Consider the following 23,340-nt stretch of genomic DNA (forward strand, 5'->3'; position numbering starts at 1 on the left):
CTGTTTAACCAGTTATTGGGGGCCAAGTGGTTCTCTAAAATTGACCTTAAGGGGGCATACAATCTGTTGCGCATGAAGGAGGGTGATGAATGGAAGACTGCTTTTAACACTCCTGTGGGTCATTTTGAGAATCTGGTTATGCCTTTTGGTCTTACTAATGCTCCTGCATTTTTTCAGAATCTGATTAATGACATCCTTAGACCTTTGATCGGTAAAAATGTGGTTGTGTATTTGGATGACATTTTGATTTATTCGCCAGATCTGGAGTCTCATTGGCGGAGCGTGCGTGAGGTATTACAGTTATTAATGGACAATTCGCTTTTTGCTAAGCTGGAGAAATGTGAGTTCGCTGTACAGAGAATTAGTTTTTTGGGCTACATTATCTCCAGCAAAGGTTTTGAGATGGATCCGGTTAAGGTTCAGGCTGTGCAGGAATGGCCTAGGCCTATTGGTTTGAAATCGATACAGAGGTTTTTGGGTTTCGCCAATTACTATAGAAAATTCATAAAAAATTTTTCTAGTATTGTCAAACCTCTGACTGATCTCACCAGGAAAGGTGCTGATGCGGTTCAGTGGTCTTCTGAGGCCATTGAAGCTTTTGTGTATCTCAAGGAGAGGTTCACCTCTGCTCCCATCCTTATGCAGCCTGATGTTACTAGGCCGTTTTTGGTTGAGGTTGATGCTTCCTCTGTGGGGGTTGGCGCAGTATTGTCTCAGGATAACGGGGATGGATTACATCCCTGTGCCTTTTTTTCAAAAAAAATTTCGGAGACTGAATTGAATTACGATATTGGTAATCGGGAATTATTGGCTATTAAACTCGCATTTGAACACTGGCGCCACTTCTTGGAAGGTGCGGAATTTCCCGTTCAGGTTCTTACGGATCATAAAAATCTGATATATCTTGACGCTGCCAAGCGCCTGAATGCCCGTCAGGCTAGGTGGGCACTGTTTTTCTCGCGGTTTAATTTCTCCGTTACTTACATCCCTGGTACTAAGAATGTTAAGGCGGATGCCTTGTCTCGCAGTTTTTCTCCCATAGTCGGTGCTGAGAAAGAGGAAAACATTTTACAAGAAGGTGTTGTGATAGCTGCTTTAGACTCCGTTTTGGAAGATGAGATTCTTAAAGCTCAGGAGAATGCCCCATCTAACACTCCTCATGGGAGGTTGTTTGTGCCTGGGACCTTTAGGAGAGATTTGTTTGTTGAGTGTCACGAATCTCGGTTGGCAGGTCATCCCGGAATCTCTGAGACCAAGAGACTGGTGGGTCGCAGTTTTTGGTGGCCTGGATGGCAGAAGGAAGTCATTAAGTGGGTACGCCAATGTACTGTATGTGCTAGATCTAAGTCCTCACATACTCCTGCTGCGGGGTTGCTTTGTCCTTTGGAGGTCCCCAGTGCTCCTTGGACACATTTGGCTATGGACTTTATAACTGACCTTCCCCCCTCTGAGGGTTTTACTGTCATCTGGGTGGTCGTGGACCGTTTTAGCAAGATGTGTCACTTGGTTCCCTTCATCAAACTGCCCTGCGCTAAAACTCTCGCTAAGGCCTTTGTCAAGGAAATTGTCAGACTTCATGGCGTTCCTACTGACATTGTTTCTGATAGGGGTCCTCAGTTCGTGGCTCGTTTTTGGCGTGCCTTTTGTGACAGGTTGGGAATTCATTTGTCGTTTTCGTCCGGATATCATCCTGAATCTAATGGCCAGACAGAAAGGAAAAACCAGGATGTTGAGCAGTTCTTGCGTTGTTTTGTGGCAGACAATCAAGAGGGGTGGTCTGAGTTTCTGCCACTTGCCGAATTTGCTCTGAACAATCATACATCTTCTTCTGCTGGTTGTTCGCCTTTTTTTTGTTGTTCTGGGAGACATCCGTCGTTTGGGTCGTTCTCCAAGTTGGGATCTGCCGTGCCTGAGGAGGAGAATTTTTCCGGTGATTTGGAAAGAGTTTGGACGGATGTGCGTGGTAATCTTCAGGAGGCCAACAGAAAATCTAAAGACTACTTTGATAGGAAACGACAGGAGGTTTTGTTCGCTGTTGGTGACATGGTTTGGTTGTCCTCTAGGAATCTGCGGTTGAGGATTCCTTCTAAGAAATTGGGTCCCAAGTTTGTAGGGCCCTTTAAGGTGCTTCAGGTTGTCAACCAATCTGCTGTTAGGTTGGAGGTTCCTACCTCCTGGAGAATTAATCCGGTCTTTCATGTCTCTCTGTTAAAAAAAGCTGTTGTGTCGGATGGTGACGCCTCTGCCTCTGTTCCTCCGGTGGTGGAGGACGGGGAATATGAAATTTCTCACATCCTTGACTCTAGACGGTATAGAGGTAGTTTGCAGTATCTTGTGGCCTGGAAAGGTTTCGGACCCGAGGATAACTCTTGGGTGAGGTCAGATGATGTTTCCGCGTCCAGACTTATCAGAGCGTTTCACAGGAGATTTCCTGATAAGCCTGGTCCTAGGGGATCCGGAGGATCCTCTTAGAAGGGGGGGTACTGTTAGAACCTTGCTGTTAGGTTTTTTTTCCTTTGCTGGTCACATGACCTTGTTGGCCTATTTAATCCTGCTCCGCCCTTCTGGCTTTGCTGGGCTTCATTGTATATCTACTTTCTAGCTAGCCTGTGCTCTGTGTCTTGCTCTGTTAGTTTGCTTGGTCTACGGACCTCTATGTTCTTTATATTTTGTTTGTTCGTCTGTCTGCTACTATTTCTGTTAGGAGGTGTCCCATATTCCTCCCAGTCCTTAGTACTTGTAGGGATTCCTCCCCCACATCTATAGGTCTTCGTACAGACTAGCTTAGGACTTTAGCAGGTCTGATCGCAGGATCAGGTTCCCTGTTACATCGTAGGGATTCAGCTGAGTCCTATAGTAGGGACAGATCTCCTCTCTTTCCTTAGCTCTGGTAGCAGAACATAACAGTAGGACCCCTGGGCAGTGATTGTAGGACCCCTGGATAGCAGTAGTAGGACCCCTGGGCTGTGATTGTAGGATCTCTGGGCTGTGATTGTAGGACCCCTGGGCAGCAGTAGTAGGACCCCTGGGCAGCAGTAGTAGGACCCTTGCGCTGTGATTGTAGGATCCCTGGGCTGTGATTGTAGGACCCCTGGGCAGCAGTAGTAGGACCCCTGGGCAGTGATTGTAGGACCTCTGGGCAGTGATTGTAGGACCCCTGGGCAGTGACTGTAGGACCCCTGGGCAGCAGTAGTAGGACCCCTGGGTAGTGATTGTAGGATCCCTGGGCTGTGATTGTAGGACCCCTGGGCAGCAGTAGTAGGACCCCTGGGCAGTGATTCTGGGACGGACCCCCTGGGCAGTGATTGTAAGAACCCTGGACAGCAGTAGTAGGACCCCTGGGCAGTGATTGTAGGACCCCTGGGCAGTGATTGTAGGACCCCTAGGCAGCAGTAGTAGGTCCCCTGGGCAGTGATTGCAGGACCCCTGGGCAGTGATTGTAGGACCCCTGGGCAGCAGTAGTAGGACCCCTGGGCATTGATTGTAGGACCCCTGGGCAGCAGTAGTAGGACCCCTGGGCAGTGATTGTAGGAACCCTGGGCAGCAGTAGTAGGACCCCTGGGCAGCAGTAGAAGGACCCCTGGGCTGTGATTGTAGGACCCCTGGACAGCAGTAGTAGGACCCCTGGGCAGTGATTGTAGGACCCCTGGGCAGCAGTAGTAGGACCCTTGGGCTGTGATTGTAGGACCCCTGGGCTGTGATTGTAGGACCCCTGGGCAGTGATTGTAGGACCCCTGGGCAGTGATTGTAGGACCCCTGGGCAGCAGTAGTAGGACCCCTGGGCAGTGATTGTAGGACTCCTGAGCACCAGTAGTAGGACTCCTGGGCAATGATTGTAAGACCCCTGGGCAGCGATTGTAGGAACCCTGGGCAGCTGTAGAACCCCTGGGCAGCAGTAGTAGGACCTACTGGTCAGCAGTAGTAGGACCCCTCGGCTGTGATTGTAGGACTCCAGAACAGCCATAGGAGGTCCACTGGGCAGTTATAGTACGGCCACTGGGCAGCAGTGGTAGGACTCCTGGGCAGCAGCAGGAAGACCTCTTGGCAGCAGTGGGAGGACCCCTGGGCAGTGATTGTAGGACCCCTGGGCAGCAGTAGTAGGACCCCTGAGCAGTGATTGTAGGACCCCTGTACAGCAGTAGTAGGACCCCTGTACAGCAGTAGTAGGACCCCTGAGCAGTGATTATAGGACCCCTGTACAGCAGTGGTAGGACCCCTGAGCAGTGATTGTAGGATCCCTGGGCAGTGATTGTAGGACCCTTGGGCAGTGATTGTAGGACCCCTGGGCAGTGATTGTAGGACCCCCTGGTCAGCAGTAGTAGGACCCCTGGGACGTGATTGTAAGACCCACTGGTCAGCAGTAGGACCCCTGGGCAGTGATTGTAGGACCCCTGGGCAGTGATTGTAGGACCCCTGGGCAGCAGTAGTAGGACCCACTGGTCAGCAGTAGTAGGACCTCTGGGCAGTGATTGTAGAGCTCCTGAGCACCAGTACTAGGACTCCTGGGCAATGATTGTAAGGCCCCTGGGCAGCGATTGTAGGAACCCTGGGCAGCAGTAGTAGGACCCCTGGGCAGTGATTGTAGGACCCCTGAGCACCAGTGGTAAGACTCCTGGGATGTGATTGTAGGACTCCTGGGCAGCGATTGTAGGAACCCTGGGCAGTGATTGTGGGACCCCTGGGCAGCAGTAGTAGGACCCCTGGGCAGTGATTCTGGGACGGACCCCCTGGGCAGTGATTGTAAGAACCCTGGACAGCAGTAGTAGGACCCCTGGGCAGTTATTGTAGGTCCCCTTGGCAGTGATTGTAGGACCCCTGGGCAGTGATTGTAGGACCCCTGGGCAGCAGTAGTAGGACCCCTGGGCATTGATTGTAGGACCCCTGGGCAGCAGTAGTAGGATCCCTGGGCAGTGATTGTAGGACCCCTGGGTAGCAGTAGTAGGACCCCTGGGCAGTGATTGTAGGACCCCTGGGCAGCAGTAGTAGGACCCCTGGGCAGAAGTAGTAGGACCCCTGGGCAGTGATTGTAGGACCCCTGGACAGCAGTAGTAGGACCCCTGGGCTGTGATTGTAGGATCCCTGGGCTGTGATTGTAGGACCCCTGGGCAGCAGTAGTAGGACCCCTGCGCTGTGATTGTAGGATCCCTGGGCTGTGATTGTAGGACCCCTGGGCAGTGATTGTAGGACCCCTGAGCTGTGATTGTAGGACCCCTGAGCTGTGATTGTAGGATCCCTGGGCAGCAGTAGTAGGACCCCTGAGCTGTGATTGTAGGACCCCTGAGCTGTGATTGTAGGACCCCTGGGCAGCAGTAGTAGGACCCCTGGGCAGTGATTGTAGGACCCCTGGGCAGTGATTGTAGGACCCCTAAGCAGCAGTAGTAGGTCCCCTGGGCAGTGATTGTAGGACCCCTGGGCAGTGATTGTAGGACCCCTGGGCAGCAGTAGTAGGACCCCTGGGCATTGATTGTAGGACCCCTGGGCAGCAGTAGTAGGACCCCTGGGCAGTGATTGTAGGACCCCTGGGCAGCAGTAGAAGGACCCCTGGGCTGTGATTGTAGGACCCCTTGGCAGTGATTGTAGGACCCCTGGACAGCAGTAGTAGGACCCCTGGGCAGTGATTGTAGGACCCCTGGGCAGCAGTAGTAGGACCCCTGGGCTGTGATTGTAGGACCCTTGGGCAGCAGTAGTAGGACCCCTGGGCAGTGATTGTAGGACTCCTGAGCACCAGTACTAGGACTCCTGGGCAATGATTGTAAGACCCCTGGGCAGCAATTGTAGGAACCCTGGGCATCAGTAGTAGGACCCTTGGGCTGTGATTGTAGGACCCCTGGGCAGCAGTAGTAGGACCCCTGGGCTGTGATTGTAGGACCCCTGGGCAGTGATTGTAGGACCCCTGGGCAGCAGTAGTAGGATCCCTGGGCAGCAGTAGTAGGATCCCTGGGCAGTGATTGTAGGACCCCTGAGCTGTGATTGTAGGACCCCTGAGCTGTGATTGTAGGACCCCCTGGTCAGCAGTAGGACCCCTGGGCTGTGATTGTAGGACCCCTGGGCAGTGATTGTAGGACCCCCTGGTCAGCAGTAGGACCCCTGGGCAGTGATTGTAGGACCCCTGGGCAGTGATTGTAGGACCCCTGGGCAGTGATTGTAGGACCCCTGGGCAGTGATTGTAGGACCCCTGGGCAGCAGTAGTAGGACCCCTGGGCTGTGATTGTAGGACCCCTGGGCAGTAGTAGTAGGACCCCTGGGCAGTGATTGTAGGACCCCTGGGCAGTGATTGTAGGACCCCTGGGCAGTGATTGAAGGACCCCTGGGCAGTCAGTGGGTACGGTCTGTTGGGAGCTTATGCCAGTATGTGCAGACACTGGTGTGGGGAGGGTAGTGCCATGTGTACAATGAAGGCAGCAGCCTGAGTGTGATCTCCCACACGCAGATAGCGGTGCTAATACTCCAGGACCACAGGTCAGTGGCACATGAGGGCACAGGGTAGAGTCCAGGGGACCATCATCCTGCCGCACGGCTGCATGTGCGAACGAGGACTGGCACAGACTGCGACTGACGAGCAGGCAGCACCACACCGGGGGCGCCTGTGCCGGCCCCTTCCTTCCCTGTGGGCACATGATGAGCGCCCCTCCCCCGCCGGCATGCCCCCTCCCCCGGGTGTGGCTCCTCCCCAGCCCCTCCCTCTGCTGTCCTCCTATCCCCTGCACTCTCCGCCCCGCCGCCTCTTCCTCTCTGTAACTGAAGCAAACTCGTATAGAGGAGCAGCGGCAGACACAGCGCAGCCTGAGAGCCGGCGATAGGGACGTGTACACACAGGAGACACGGCATTGTGCTGACGGACGCGGGGAGAGGCGGGAGCTGAGCGGCTGGAGGCGGCGGCGGAGAGCAGACTGCAGCCCGGCCACGGAGCGCCACAGCTGAGGGCAGAGCAGTGCCCTCCCTCCTGTCCCTGGACACTGCCGGCCGGGGAGACCGTACCACCGCGATCACCCGGAGGGGAGAGCTCCTGTTCCCCCTCGTTCATGTGATCGCCGTTGATGTGTGCGGACACCCGGGGGCGGAAGAAGGATCGTGCGGCTTGTGGTCGGGGCTCCGGTGAAGTTTCAGCAGCCTCGCTCGTGCTCTCCTCAGCAGCGGCCACTTCTTGTTCCTAGTGCCCCGTTCTCCGGAGACATTGGATAATGGTGGGGGAAATGGAAACAAAGGAGAAGCCCAAGCCGACCCCAGACTATCTGATGCAGCTCATGAACGACAAGAAGCTGATGAGCAGCCTGCCCAACTTCTGCGGGATATTTAACCACCTGGAGCGGCTCCTGGATGAAGGTACAGGGCTGGCACACAGGGGCACACGGCTCTGCACGGAGCCTGGTACTAGACCAACTTCTCTCCCAAGTTGTAGCCGCAGCTCCCCCGCCATAGGGGGCAGAGTCTCCTTCGGACTGCCTGGCAAGCCTGGCACGGTTTGGTTTCCATTGGAGAGCCCTCCCCACCCAGGCCAGTTTCCCTGCCAATCTGCTACCCATGTGACCTGCTGGAATGTGGCTGTATCTGGTGCTACCAAACTTGTGATGGAGGGAGGGGATCTGCCCAAGTGGCTGGATCTACGTGTGTGTGTGTGTGTGTGTGTGTGTGTGTGTGTGTGTGTGTGTGTGTGTGTGGCAGCTCCTATAGAGATATGCCATGAGGCTAGTTACAATAGTGTCCTGTGTATAGATGTCCCATGGTGCTACCTACAGTAGTGGCCTGTGTAGGGATGTGCCATGGGGCTACCTACAGTAGTGGCCTGTGTAGGGATGTGCCATGGGGCTACCTTCAGTGGTGGCCTGTGTAGAGATGTGCCATGGGGCTACCTTCAGTGGTGGCCTGTGTAGAGATGTGCCATGGGGCTACCTTCAGTGGTGGCCTGTGTAGAGATGTGCCTTGGGGCTACCTTCAGTGGTGGCCTGTGTAGTGATGTGTCGTGGGGCTGCCTACAGTAGTGGGCCGTGTAGAGATGGGCCGTGGGGCTGCCTACAGTAGTGGGCCGTGTAGAGATGGGCCGTGGGGCTGCCTACAGTAGTGGGCCGTGTAGAGATGGGCCGTGGGGCTACCTACAGTAGTGGGCCGTGTAGAGATGGGCCGTGGGGCTACCTACAGTAGTGGGCCGTGTAGAGATGGGCCGTGGGGCTACCTACAGTAGTGGGCCGTGTAGAGATGGGCCGTGGGGCTACCTACAGTAGTGGGCCGTGTAGAGATGGGCCGTGGGGCTGCCTACAGTAGTGGGCCGTGTAGAGATGGGCCGTGGGGCTACCTACAGTAGTGGGCCGTGGGGCTGCCTACAGTAGTGGGCCGTGGGGCTGCCTACAGTAGTGGGCCGTGTAGAGATGGGCCGTGGGGCTGCCTACAGTAGTGGGCCGTGTAGAGATGGGCCGTGGGGCTGCCTACAGTAGTGGGCCGTGTAGAGATGGGCCGTGGGGCTGCCTACAGTAGTGGGCCGTGTAGAGATGGGCCGTGGGGCTGCCTACAGTAGTGGGCCGTGTAGAGATGGGCCGTGGGGCTGCCTACAGTAGTGGGCCGTGTAGAGATGGGCCGTGGGGCTGCCTACAGTAGTGGGCCGTGTAGAGATGGGCCGTGGGGCTGCCTACAGTAGTGGGCCGTGTAGAGATGGGCCGTGGGGCTGCCTACAGTAGTGGGCCGTGTAGAGATGGGCCGTGGGGCTGCCTACAGTAGTGGGCCGTGTAGAGATGGGCCGTGGGGCTGCCTACAGTAGTGGGCCGTGTAGAGATGGGCCGTGGGGCTGCCTACAGTAGTGGGCCGTGTAGAGATGGGCCGTGGGGCTGCCTACAGTAGTGGGCCGTGTATACCGAGGTGTGGATGTGGAGACACTTACAGTAGTGGCCTGTATTATTATTATTATAGCGCCATTTATTCCATGGCGCTTTACATGTGAAAAGGGTTCTAATAGAAAAACAAGTACAGTAGTCTTGAACAGTACAAGTCAGCGATTGGTACGGGAGGAGAGAGTATCCTGCTTGGGAGGGCTCAGCGTCTACAAGGGATGGGTGAGGATACAGTAGGTGAGGGCAGAGCTGGTCCTACAGCGATACGGTGGAGTGGTGGTTAATGCAGGCTTGTCGGAAGAGGTCGGTCTTCAGGTTCATTTTGAAGGTTTCCACGGTAGGCGAGAGTCTGATGTGTTGAGGTAGAGAGTTCCAGAGTAGGGGGGATGCACGGGACAAATCTTGTATGCGATTGTGGGAAGTGGAGATAAGACAGGAGTAGGGAAGGAGATCTTGTGAGGATCGGAGGTTGTGTGCAGGTAAGTTCCGGGAGACTAGGTCACAGATGTGTGGAGGAGACAGGCTGTGGATGGCTTTGTATGCCATGGTTAGGGTTTTGAACTGTAGTCTCTGGGCAATGGGGAGCCAGTGCAGGGATTGACAGAGGAGAGGCCGGAGAATAGTGGGGGGGGGGGTCGATAGATTGGAGGGGTGCGATAGTGTTACAGGGGAGGCCACAGAGGAGGAGGTTGCAGTAGTCGAGGCGGGAGATGATGAGGGTGTGCAGTAGTGTTTTTGCACATTCTTGATTAAGGAATGTGCAGATGCGGGAGATATTTTTGAGATGCAGTCTGCAGAGGTATACAGTGGCCTGTATAAACATGGAGGATTCAATGAACACATTACCTGCGTGATTGGACGCAGCGAAAATACGCTGCTTTCAAAGTGCTGCTGTAGCCTGATCGTGGGCACATAGCCTAAATAGATGGAGGTGTGAAGGTATTCTCTACAGTTTCCTATAAATAGATGGAGTGGTGTGGGTACTCTGTTCAATTGCCTGTAATTAAATGGCGGAGTGAGAGTACTCTGTATAGTGTGACCTGTATATAGATGGAGGGGTTAGGGTCCTCTATGCATTAACCTGCGAATAGTTGGGAGGGTTGAGGGTACTCTGTACATTTCCCTCTATATAAATGGAGGGCTGCGGGTACTCTGCGCTGTATGGTGCTCTGTATATAGATGGAGGGGTGCCGGTGCGCTGTATATAGATGGAGGGGTGCGGGTACTCTGCTCTGTATGGTGCTCTGTATATAGATGGAGGGGTGCCGGTGCGCTGTATATAGATGGAGGGGTGCGGGTACGCTGCCCTGTATGGCGGCCTGTATATAAGTGTAGAGCTGTGTGGTGGGAGGTCGGGGCTGGGGCTGCCCTGGTATTATATGTCAGGGCTATATCTATTTCCAGGGTGAGATCACAGTGCCAGGAATCTCTTAATCCAGTATTATTTACAAATAACCCAGTGCAGGATTGTCCCACATCTGAGCTCTAGATGCCATAGCTGAGCCTGGATCTCGGTCTAGGCACATTGCATTGCTGGAAGATGGGGTGGAGGGCTAACTATAGCTGTCCTTTGGTTTGTCTGCTGTACATCTATTTGCTGCCCTTGGTTGGCACCAGGGCATGAGGCACATTAATACTGGAGTACATATATTTAGTATGTGTGCACCAAAGTGTGATGGGAGTAGAGGACAAGTTCTGGTCCTTTGATGAGCATATAGAAAATGGTACAAATGTGCTCTGGTGGATCAGTATTGACCTGGCAGCTGGGCAGAGCGGATTTTCTTATGTTGTACACTCAGATGATCTTAGGAGATCTGCACTTGTCTGTGAGAGCACATAGAGCTAGGACATACTGCTTCTTGTCAGTTGTGAATCTCTGCATGTGACGGTGCTTGCAGCCTCCCATTAATCCTGTTTATGTAGTGGGAGCACTGTGCATTTCCAGTTTCCTCTTACTCCTTTTCCTGTTTAGTTGTGAAATCCATAAACAGTGGTCCCTTCAAGGGTTACAGCGTGATAAGCGCATATGCAGAGCTGTCCTGTTCCCAGTAGATAAGAGGGTGCAAATAGCGCTGTTCAGGGGTCACTGACTATAACTGCAACCATGAGCCTAGAGGTTGCCAGGACCACAATTCCTTTCCACAACCTAGCCTGACTTTTTCTCTTTCTATATATTTAGTCCTTCAGTCCTAATTGCTTTCTCTACCCCCTTATCTTCTGAGCAGGGGGTGGTCACTTTTTAGTTTTTGCAGCTGTTGGTCAAGCAAATGCCAACGTGTAAATATTTGTCAGGCAAACATTGCAGCAGACCTTACATTTCAGTGCCTCATGGACCCTGGAATAAAGAAAAAGCCGCCTATTTGTTTTCTCGGTAAATTATAAATGCTGTAAAGTAAATGAGCAGTTACGTAAAGGCTTTTTATAAGGAAGTAGACATGGCCTGCGGAGGAATTCCCTCCTGTGAGGACGTACAGCTGTCTTTCCAGTGATGCTACCAGGCTAGGCTTTGTATTGAAGAGCCTATTGATTAAACAGGGTGAATGTTGAGTAAACAGAACATATTGGACTGTAAGTATAGCGGGGTGTAGGCAGTGGACCCCATATGGTGTGCTTAGATTCTGCTAGACATGGGACTCTGTTTATCAGTGTGTGGGCCAGGAGCGGCAGCTTGTGACCATGGTCTGTAATAATAATAATCATCATTTATATAGCGACAACATATTCCGCAGCACTTTACAATTCAGAGGTTCATATATTATTAATATGGCGCCAACATATTCTGCAGCTTTTTACAATTCAGAGGTTCATATATAACAGTCATAGGTAACCAGAACATGCCCGGGTTACATAGCTGGAGGCGAGTGGTAGTCACTGGGCCTGTAGAAGCAGTAGATGGGCCTTTATGTAACGATCTTCCTGTAAGTTATGTGCTAGCATTATTAGGGCCGTGCTCACTTCTATGCCTGGGGTGCCTGTAACATGACAAGCTGCATAGCTGTGCTGCTCTTTGCCAGGTTTCTGCTTGTTAAAACATTATTTTATTCTTTTTTTGGTTTGTAGATTGGGGAAGGCTTTTGTCCGCCTCTATGGTAGTATATAGGCTTAGTACATGCTGTATATATCCTGTACATGTAGTGAGGATCAGCTGCTGCCTCCAGTTGCTGTAACCTGATGCTTCAGGCTCAGTCTGTTAAAGGCTTGGTTGTTCTTCCTGTTTTTGTGCATTTGGCCTGTGCTGGCTGGAGGAATCTGTGTGTAAGAGGAGGGGACTTAAAACTTCCAGGAATGTGCAACAATAACACACCGGAGGCTGGAAAAGGCCCTGCGTGGAGCTGAACTTTATTTAATAGCTTTGGATTGTAAACCACTAAGGGGCGCCGGTACGTTCTCTACTAGTTCACATCAATGGGATTTTTGTTTAAAAAAAAAAAAAGACACTGACTGTAGCTTCATACAAAGACACATTATGCTGGGTAATTTTTCTTTCCCTGCAGTGGTAAAGAGCGCCACAGGCGTGACTCAAAGCTAATGACACTTCTATTAAAATGATAGAAGTAAAGTATTTGTGTATATTTATACCAGTTTATGCAATAATAAATCTAAATTTATACCGTTTTGTATTAAAATCATTAAAAGTCATGTTACTGCTTCTAAAAAAAACAAAAAACGATAGAAGAAATAGCCCTTAGAATCCCAGATCCATGAAGTTCTGAATTGCCGCTGAGTGTTCAAAGGCTTTAAACGTTCATTTCATCTTGGAATCAAATGATAAAACAAACAAAAAAACAACAACAACAACACAGCCTTGTTCCTCTGCCTGGTGAATTATTCAGGGACGGAGCAGCCTCTAAACGCCTCACTCTGGAGAATTCGCTTTACCCATTTTTCAGGGGTTTTTGTTTTTATTCTGAGGATTTGAAGCTTGCAGAGCACCAAACATAAAGGCAATGACATTTTATGAAGATCATGAAAACTGTGACACGTCTAGCCGGGCAATGCAAGCCAGGAAGCTCTGCTGCCACCAAGAATGAGATTTACTTCAACTCCTTGACTAAAATGGCTTTAAACTAAAAAAAAAAAAAAAATATATATATATATATATATATATATATATATATATATATATATATATATATATATATATATATATATATATATATATATATATATATATATATATATATATATAATTATAATGCGTCTCCCTGCTAGACGTGTTAGATATAGACGTTGCCCTCTCTGTCTCCCAAGAATACAATGTATGACTATAGGTAGCAACATTGTCTATTGCACCGCAACTTCAATGTTTCCAACTTTGGGAAAAGTGTAATAACTTTACAGGTCTGACCATGTTAGAAACGAGTTTTTGGCGACATCATATCACTGTGTAGCCTTCGCCCCAGAGTCTGACTACACAAGGGCTCTAATACAGCAGTTGCTGTCTATTGGCTTATACTGAATTGGTAGCTGGCTGTTTGGGAGAGAGCTGAACCAGCTATAGGTCTGCGTTCACATTATTTGGCTGCGTTATTTTATTTGCTGCACACATTGTCATTCTATTGTGATCGTGGCAAGAAAAAAAAAATGCAAAACGGCTGCAACGTGTGAGTACAGTGTTAAGGAGAAACCTATAGATGGAAAGCCCAAAAGAAAGTGCCTTGCTGTATGTAGCCCTTCATGTGACGCCACTGATTTTTCGCCTATGCTAAACGCCAGTTTGATCTGAGTTTGGTCAGGGTCAGTTTTTACCATCAGGATTTCGTCAGTGATTTTCATGTATGGAAAAATAAATGACAACGCTTCTATACATTACAGCATTAATCATGGACAGCACAGGAATGCCATCTATGACTCCAAACAAAAATGGACATCTCTGTACTTTTTTTTTTTTTTTCAGACACACTTGGTCTGGAACAAAAAGCATCACTGATGTGAATAGCACCGTATACTTTAACGAGTACGTGAAAACCAAGGCTAGAACATGTATGTGGAAAAACTGACGTCAGAGTGACTCCATATGTAGGCCCAGCCTGAATAAATGTCCTCATCAGATTGTGCTAATATTAGGCCTCTTCACTTGATTGGGTTCCTGGAGCATAAGCCACGAGAATAATAATACATTCTTTAAGCTCTAGCATCAGTGATATGTTTTTCTTGATGCATGGGGAAATGGTAAAAAAAAAAAAATAATAATAATAATTCCTATGGCTTCTGTTGGGGGTTGGCACAGGACAGGATCCATGTTGTCTTGTGTTCGGTAAAGTGAAACTAAAGCAGTGACCATGAACACAGCAGCCATTCTCCTGCAGGAATGGCTGATAACAGAGAACAAAAACATGCAGTGAGCATTGTGAACTGCATTTGGGAGGATTTATGGCCGCAGGCTGGATGTAATACACAATATCTATCTATCTAATATCCACCTATAGTATCTATCTTCTATCTGCCTACCTTGTAGCTATCTGCCTACCTTGTAGCTATCTGCCTACCATCGCAGTTAAATACTGATGACGCCACATTCACCCTTTGGTTATTGTAGAGGTGTCCCTCTGCAGTTCTGGCAGCTCGGATAACTGAGCCATGGGCATAATATTTCATTTAGAGCCCACACTCCTCTGGAATAAGCTGTGCATTGTGGATTAAGGGTTATTGGGAAGTATTTAATGACTGGCATTTGTAATTTAGATGAGCACATTTCAGCCCATGAGTTAGTTTAATAATACCCACCAGAAAACATGTTAAAGCGATCCAGTCACGAGAGAATTGGCATTTTATCCTTAACTGATAGGCATGTAGAAAGAAGAAGAAAATCTTTGTCCCTTTGTGCCCCGGTTTGCTCAGGAGAGAGCTCATGAAATAACTGTCTGTCTTATGCTAATGTCTCCATTGAGCTGGCGCTATGAGCTTCCCAGCACTGCGTTCTTTTGTACGGGCCACTTCCCACTACTTAGATGGAGGATTTCACAGCTCTCGCCATAGCACTGTAAGGGCATGTGCACACTATCTTTTTCAGGTAAATTACTATTCCTGGAACCCACCTGCACAAAGAAAATGGCAAAAAAGAACATGCACACAGAAATCTCAAAACTACTTTTCGTACACATGTGGTGTCTTTTTTTTAATGTCTTTTAACTGCTTCAGACCTCAAAAGTCGTGAATAAGCTAAAAGAAGTAACCAGGCTCCACTCTTCAGACTGCTCTGCTTGGAAGCCAACACTGTTATATATGGAATTTAAAAAAACAAATCTGTCAGTAAAGGTGCTGCGAAAGAGTCCCAAAAGACTTCAAGGAAAACACCGCCAGTATATCCTGAAACCTTTTCTGCTTTAAAATCGATGCTGGTATGTTGGCGTCTAAAGACGTCACGTGCACATAGTTTCTTTGAGGAATCTTTTGGAGCACATCCTTATCCTATTCATTTAAATCGTGAAACCATTTTGCTATTTATATGTTTAGTCTTTTTGAGCTTTTTCTTCCACTTCCAAGTTTTGAAAAACAATAGTGAGCAATAAGAGTGCATGGGCCTCCTGATAGAAAAAGCTCTAAACCAGCTCTTTAACCGCCTCAAATAAAACCTTTGTGTGCCGATACCTTTAGCTTTCACCAGTGGGGGACTTTTGGTAAAGGCCTCAATTAACCAAGTTGTTTTAGAAGCATGTGGTTGTGTGGCTGGGTTTATACATTAGTTTTGTTTGATTTCTTAAATTCTGGCTACTATGGTGTATATTTTTATATCTGATATGTAAAGATGACTGGCTTCACAATGTAAGAGTGTAAAGGAAAACTGAATCCTAATTTGTATTATGCTGCTAATTTGTACTTATTTTGCAACAATCCAAATTGATGACGTTTTTATCCCGTAGAGCGGAGCTTCATCAGATCGCAGCCAGATAGCGTTCTGCACAAACTGGCTCACTGTAAGATTGCGACTCCTCATTCACATCTTACTCCAGCTGCTACCGGTGTATCTGATGAAGGTCCGCTTTATAGGACCAATACATCATCACTTTGGATTCCTGAAAATATGTACTAATTAGGAGTGCTGAGTTATGTTTGTTTTATTTTGAGGTAAAACCCTACCCACACACCCGCCATCTGAGGGTGCCATATATCCAATCTTCTGCAAAAGAAAAGCCAGCAACATAGAAACATATCTGGTGCATGAGGCTGGGTTTCAGTTTGGTTTATGGGACGGATTTCTGCCTGTAACAAGTGCCGATAGGTGATTGCTGCTTGTTTAAAGCCTTTTTTCATGAACAGATGCAAACTGTATAGGGGTGAATGTGCGTTAATGTGATGGTTTGGTCCCCATACAGTATACATATTGTTGGCGTTGACAGCATATCTGTAGTTTACGTTTGAAGATGTTTTTTACATGCATGAACGACCCAACTAGCTACCAAATTAGCGTTTTGCCGATTGCTGCCCTGTTAACATTGACTAAAGTTTCCGAACAAACTTTCTTCTGAACTTTCATTCGGCTGATTATTGTCCTATATAAAGGACCTTTTCCTGGAGGCTTTTCAGGCTGGCTCACAATTGTAGGTGAATCTGTGCTGACGTGCACATCCGTGCTGTTTTATAAGCGTGTGGTGAACGGCCATCCAAAAGTCCTCTTGCAGCAAAAATCTGGAGATGTAGGCAGCACTTCAGGTCAATGTATTAACCCCATAAAAGGTTTCTGCTCAGTGAAATGAGAAATGCTTTTAAACAGATGCCAGAGTGAGTTGGGTTACTGAAGGATCTTTCACTAGACGTGCCCTCTGGATCCCCATTCTATAGTATGTAGATGAGCGCTTGTCTTCTTCTTTGTCTGCTTGTTGTTTATTATGAAGAGGAATCCTCCAAACAGACAAAACGGAATCAGCTTCCTGGTTCCTCTGCTATCAGCTGCGAGCAAACCTACAGGAAGGGGGTCTTTTCCTGCTCTTGGTGTACGCGGCTTCCTAGTATTGTTTTCTAAGGGATGTGTTGGAGCATAAGATGTATGTATTGTTTTTCCAACACCAGTCAGATGAGTGGATCGTTGTTTGCTTGGTATGGTGGCAATATTTAGATCTGCACGTGTTTACTGTGTGTAATGTGCACTGACAGGCGGGAGGCTCACTATTCCAGCTTTCTCTGCATACTCATTACATTTTTCTGCTTTTGTTGCAAAATGGTAGCAAAACCAGTCTGTAATATAAAAATATCCTGTTTTATTTTAGATCAGTAAATGTCCTTGTCCCTATTGTATGGCAGAAGCACACTTCTCCTACCAGGCAACGCCATATTTTGGAATCCTGAGGAAGTAGCCTGTGCTTTCATGCCACACTTATAATGCTTGGACAGGTCTTTGTCCGTTTGGTTGGTTATACCCTTTATATGACTGCTGGGTCTCATTTTGTACAGATCAGCAATAGGGCCTGTAGAATTTGTTTATATCTACGTCACATGCTCCATTATAAACCTATGTCACAGTTTTTTCTCCAGTATATTGCCAAAAATGCCATATGATGCCGTTGATTGTCATGTGACAGATTCGTCCTATGCAATAAATTTTGCTCCCATAGAAAGAGTAATTCCTAACACAGATGTGACTACAGCCCTGATGTACCCACATCTGCTTCCAGTTTCGTATGGACGATCATGAAAAGGACACTTTTTTATTTTTTTATTTTTTATTGAAAATCCTCCATTGGATGCTGTATGTAAGGAGCGGAGTAACAGCACTTGAGGCCTTGCTCAACCCACCCATGTGAAGTCACTGTTGGGATAGGCCATGCTGCACGAACTCCTGGTGGCTGTATATTAGGGTCACACTTCACCATGCCTTACTGAGCGGTCTATGATGGGCAGTGAAAGTGTTGTACTACAGGCATCAGAATGTGCACACCATTGCCACCGCGTTGCTGTAGTATAGTCTGATTACTATAAAGCTAGATGATCCAGTGATCGACAGGTTTTCTTTACCTGGGTTATTTTGTGAGGGTGCTTGATATTTGCTTGTGGTTCTCTTGAGGGAAACCACACATTTTGTTTCTGTGGCTGTGACTTCACGTAGCCGAAATATTTGCCTACATGATATTTAACGATTTGGTAATTTAATGGCTTTATAAAGGTACAGGAACATAACCTGAATTGTCCATACTCATCTACTCACAGAAAAACAGGGTAGTGACAGCAGATAAGCAGGGTCCGGCACACACGTATCTCGGTGGGAAGAGAGGATCTGCCTTGTCAAAATCCAACCTGTCCAGTCCTTCTCTCCACTGACGATTGACTTTTCTGGGGGTTTTCAGGGTTTGAATTTACCCTTTGGAGTTTTTGCTAAATTCTACTTAATTTTGGGAAGAGCAATCTTAAAGGCTCTGGACTTTTTATCTTCTAGTATACGTGTGCTATAGTGGTTCAGATACCTTCACCCTTTAATGATAAAGCTGCGACCAAGCAATAGATGGCCCCAGCATATTAAATCTATATATCACTGTGAATTCAAGATATAATGCTGATATATAGTTGTAGAAGTCAGGATTATACTAGTTATTGTGCTCTTTAGTGAGAACGGCCTTGAATATGAGACACAATGTAAGCGGGCATTGCGATGCTGCTACATGTGTATGGGGATGTGATGAAGCCTATCCCTCCTTTGTCCTCCTGCATTGTTTCCCTTCCTTCCTCCCAGTGTCTTCAGTCCTTGAATGTAATAATGGCTTTTTTTGTCCATGGCTTTGTTGAATATGTCCTGATTAGGCATGTCGCTATAGTGGGAGTATGCATGCCTCCTCCATGACAGGAGGCCCTGCTCTTATACTAAGCACTGCCACTTCCTGAGACCAGCGGCTTATTGAACGAAGCAGGAGGCTGCTATACTGAGCCTCAGATGAATGACCGGCGGTAGTACACCAGGTCAAGAAGTGATCTGTATATAGTCTACTGCAGCTGGTTATGTTTGGATTGTTTTATGTTTTTTTTTTAATAAACTAACTTCCATATGGAAATCTATGGTATAGCGGGACCTTAATATAGCAATATAGGGTATAGATCCTATGGACCTTACTATAGCAACATGGGGTATAAGCTTCTGTGGTCCTTAAGATGGAAATATAAGGTATTGCTCCTTTTCAACTTCTTACACTATGTGCACAATTAATTGATTATTTGTGTTTTAGATGAATAATTTTCTTATTGACTACAGTGGGGTTGGTCAATCTAAAACACACATGTCGAACTTTGGCCTGTGGGCCAAATGTGGTCCGCCAGGTGGTTATATTTGCCCCGCGACACCAGAATCACCACCTTTATGTGAGGCCATTATACTGTATGGAGGACTGTGTGGGGCCATTATACTGTATGGAGGACTGTGTAGGGCCATTATACTGTATGGAGGGCTATGTGGGGCCATTATACTGTATGAGGGACTGTGTGGGGCCATTATACTGTATGAGGGACTGTGTGGGGCCCATTATACTGTATGGAGGACTGTGTGGGGCCCATTATACTGTATGGAGGACTGTGTGGGGCCCATTATACTGTATGGAGGACTGTGTGGGGCCCATTATACTGTATGGAGGACTGTGTGGGGCCCATTATACTGTATGGAGGACTGTGTGGGGCCCATTATACTGTATGGAGGACTGTGTGGGGCCCATTATACTGTATGGAGGACTGTGTGGGGCCCATTATACTGTATGGAGGACTGTGTGGGGCCCATTATACTGTATGGAGGACTGTGTGGGGCCCATTATACTGTATACTAGTTGGCCTGCGACAGTGTCCAAGTTTTTCTTTTTGACCCTCTGTGTTTGCATTTGACATCTTTGATCTAAAAGGTTAATAAACCTGCAGCCTGAATATGTAAAAATAAATGTGAGTGTGAGCTTTTGTCTTGGGAGAACAGTGTGTGTGCAGGAGTATTAGGCAGCTATTAGTGTACAACTATCATGCAACTAAATGAAAAATGTAAGTTTTCCAATCTCAATTGTTTACTTTGATCTGTTAAAGTGAGACTAATAGCTAAACAACTCAAAATGTACAAAAATAAATTTCTGACATTAAAAAAAAAAAATATCAGTGACCAATATAGTCAACGTTCTTTTCAATAACAGTTAGAAACCTTCCATCCATGGAGTCAGTCAGTTTCCTAATCTGTTGACAATCAACTTTTTGGGCAGCATCAACCACAGCCTCCCACACTCAGTTCAGAGAGAAGTACTGTTTTCCTTCACCTTAAAGGGAACCTGTCATGTCATTTGTATCATATAAAGTGTCCCCAGGTCCTAATTAATGATGCAGTGTACATCACTAACACACTTTTTTTTAATGAAAATCGGTGCTATAATCATATGTCAAAACCACTTGATATAACTTACATGTTCGTTCAGTCATAGGGGTGTTCTTTCTTTTATTCAGTCATGGTGGTCACTGTCTATGGCGACGTCATGTGAATACTCACATTCAAATCCCGCTCTTGTGCACTGTTTAGTCTGAGCCACGCTTGCGCATTGTCCACCGGCTCCCCGTGTGTGCGCAGGGAAGCTGTGAACTAAACATGGCTTCATGGCGCACGCGCGGGGACCCGATGGCCAATGCGCAAGCGCGGCTTAAAAATACACATTGCGCAAGCGCAGATTATGACACACACACTGCGCAAGCGTGGCTCAGACTAATCGGTGCGCAAGCGTGGGATTTGAATGCGAGGATTCAAGTGACGTCGCCGCAAATATGGGGAGAGAATTCAAATTGAGTGGCCAGCGACCACCGTGACTGAATGCAGTGAAGCACACCCCTAAGACTGAACGAGCAAGTAAGATATAACTATAGAAAGTGGTTTTGACATATGATCATAGTGCCGATTTTCATTGAAAAAGCATGTTGGTGATGAACATTGCTTCACTAATTATGACCTGGGGACAGTTTACATGATACAATTGACATGACAGGTTCCCTTTAAAACAATTCCAGGGAGGTTCCAGCTCTGGAGTATGACAGTACTGGAGAAGAATGGCTTCCTGAACGCTTCAACTTTGATTCCTCTCAAATCTTTGGCAGTTAATGTGCTTCTTCTTTTTTTTTTTTTCTCAACACAAATTTTTGTGACCCTGTTGACTATTTGCAACAAAACTTTTGATGTTTCTGTGACTACACCCCAATAACTTACCATTTTCAGGAGTGCTGCATCCGTCTGTAAGACCTGTAACAATTTGTCAGTTAAATCTTTTTTGGTCCATTTTGCCTGGTGAAAACAAGCTACCTAACAATTCTGTACACCTTGATTAAGTGTGCTGTATATACCCATCATTACTCAAATACACATAACCTGACCTGCTTCATCCAATAAGCACTCAAGTTTTTACAGCTTGGAGTTGGACAATCTGCATAAAATAATGATATGGTGAGTTACTTGCCTAATAATTCTGCACGCAGTGTATAGTAATCTAGGTTCTAGTTGGCGTGGACCTTACTGTAGTGTTCTAGGGTATAGTTGGCGTGGACCTTACTGTAGTGTTCTAGGGTATAGTTGGCATGGACCTTACTGTAGTGTTCTAGGGTATAGTTGGCGTGGACCTTACTGTAGTGTTCTAGGGTATAGTTGGCGTGGACCTTACTGTAGTGTTCTAGGGTATAGTTGGCGTGGACCTTACTGTAGTGTTCTAGGGTATAGTTGGCGTGGACCTTACTGTAGTGTTCTAGGGTATAGTTGGCGTGGACCTTACTGTAGTGTTCTAGGGTATAGTTGGCGTGGACCTTACTGTAGTGTTCTAGGGTATAGTTGGCGTGGACCTTACTGTAGTGATCTAGGGCGCAAATGTCAAACTCTTGCCCGTGGGCCAAATCTGACCCGCAGGGTGAATATATTTGGCTCGCACCACCAGAACCACCACCCTTATGTGGGGGCCATTATTCTGTATAGAAGACTGTGGGGCCCATTATACTGTATAGAAGGCAATGTGCTGCCCATTGTACTGTACAGAGAACTATGTGGAGTCCATTATACTGTATACTGGTTGGCCCACAACTTTTTCCAAGTTTTTCATTTTGGCCCCCTGTAGGTTTAAGTTTGACATCCTTGCTCTAGGGTATAGTTTGTATGGACCTTGCTGTAGTACTCTAGGGCATAGTTCGTATGGACCTTGCTGTAGTTCTCTAGGGTATAGTTTGTATGGACATTACTGTAGTACTCTAGGGTATAGTTTGTATGGACATTACTGTAGTACTCTAGGGTATAGTTTGTATGGACATTACTGTAGTACTCTAGGGCATAGTTCGTATGGACCTTGCTGTAGTACTCTAGGGCATAGTTTGTATGGACATTACTGTAGTACTCTAGAGCATAGTTCGTATGGACTTTGCTGTAGTACTCTAGGGCATAGTTCGTATGGACCTTGCTGTAGTACTCTAGGGCATAGTTCGTATGGACCTTGCTGTAGTACTCTAGGGCATAGTTCGTATGGACCTTGCTGTAGTACTCTAGGGCATAGTTCGTATGGACCTTGCTGTAGTACTCTAGGGCATAGTTCGTATGGACATTGCTGTAGTACTCTAGGGTATAGCTCGTATGGACCTTGCTGTAGTACTCTAAGGTATAGCTCGTATGGACCTTGCTGTAGTTCTCTAGGGTATAGCTCGTATGGACCTTGCTGTAGTACTCTAGGGTATAGCTCGTATGGACCTTGCTGTAGTACTCTAGGGCATAGTTCGTGTGGACCTTGCTGTAGTACTCTAGGGCAGGGTTCCCCAACTCCAGTCCTCAAGGCCCACCAACAGGTCATGTTTTCAGGATTTCCTTAGTATTGCACAGGTGATGGAATTATTGCCTGTGCAGGTGATGCAATTATCACCTGTGTAATACTAAGGAAATCCTGAAAACATGACCTGTTGGTGGGCCTTGAGGACTGGAGTTGGGGAACCCTGCTCTAGGGCATAGTTCGTATGGACCTTGCTGTAGTACTCTAGGGCATAGTTCGTATGGACCTTGCTGTAGTACTCTAGGGCATAGTTCGTATGGACATTGCTGTAGTACTCTAGGGTATAGCTCGTATGGACCTTGCTGTAGTACTCTAGGGTATAGCTCGTATGGACCTTGCTGTAGTACTCTAGGGTATAGCTCGTATGGACCTTGCTGTAGTACTCTAGGGTATAGCTCGTATGGACCTTGCTGTAGTTCTCTAGGGTATAGCTCGTATGGACCTTGCTGTAGTTCTCTAGGGTATAGCTCGTATGGACCTTGCTGTAGTTCTCTAGGGTATAGCTCGTATGGACCTTGCTGTAGTTCTTTAGGGTATAGCTCGTATGGACCTTGCTGTAGTTCTCTAGGGTATAGTTAGTATGGACCTTGCTGTAGTACTCTAGGGTATAGTTCGTATGGACCTTGCTGTAGTACTCTAGGGCAGGGTTCCCCAACTCCAGTCCTCAAGGCCCACCAACAGGTCATGTTTTCAGGATTTCCTTAGTATTGCACAGGTGATAACTCCATCATCAGCACAGGCAATAGTTACATCACCTGTGCAATACTAAGGAAATCCTGAAAACATGACCTGTT

General features: G+C 47.6%; 1 protein-coding gene across 10 annotated transcripts in view; it reads left to right on the forward strand.

Annotated features, from left to right (window-relative positions):
* The first annotated feature begins 6,702 nt into the window (after positions 1 to 6,702).
* QKI (QKI, KH domain containing RNA binding) overlaps positions 6,703 to 23,340 on the forward strand; it is a 182,532-nt gene continuing 165,894 nt past the window's right edge. For 3 of the 10 annotated variants that reach the window (XM_073671413.1, XM_073671414.1, XM_073671415.1), the window contains exon 1: positions 6,703 to 7,323. In XM_073671413.1, coding sequence (XP_073527514.1) covers positions 7,182 to 7,323 — 142 coding nt within the window. In that variant the 5' untranslated portion in view covers positions 6,703 to 7,181. Of the gene's footprint in view, positions 7,324 to 14,795; positions 14,833 to 23,340 lie in introns of those variants that run through there. The other 7 variants (XM_073671416.1, XM_073671418.1, XM_073671420.1 and 4 more) reach the window with 4 other exon arrangements.

The sequence above is a fragment of the Phyllobates terribilis genome, unplaced genomic scaffold (genome assembly GCF_046119375.1).
Source record: "Phyllobates terribilis strain yellow unplaced genomic scaffold, ASM4611937v1 Scaffold_3__8_contigs__length_932513732, whole genome shotgun sequence".
Lineage (NCBI taxonomy): Eukaryota > Metazoa > Chordata > Amphibia > Anura > Dendrobatidae > Phyllobates > Phyllobates terribilis.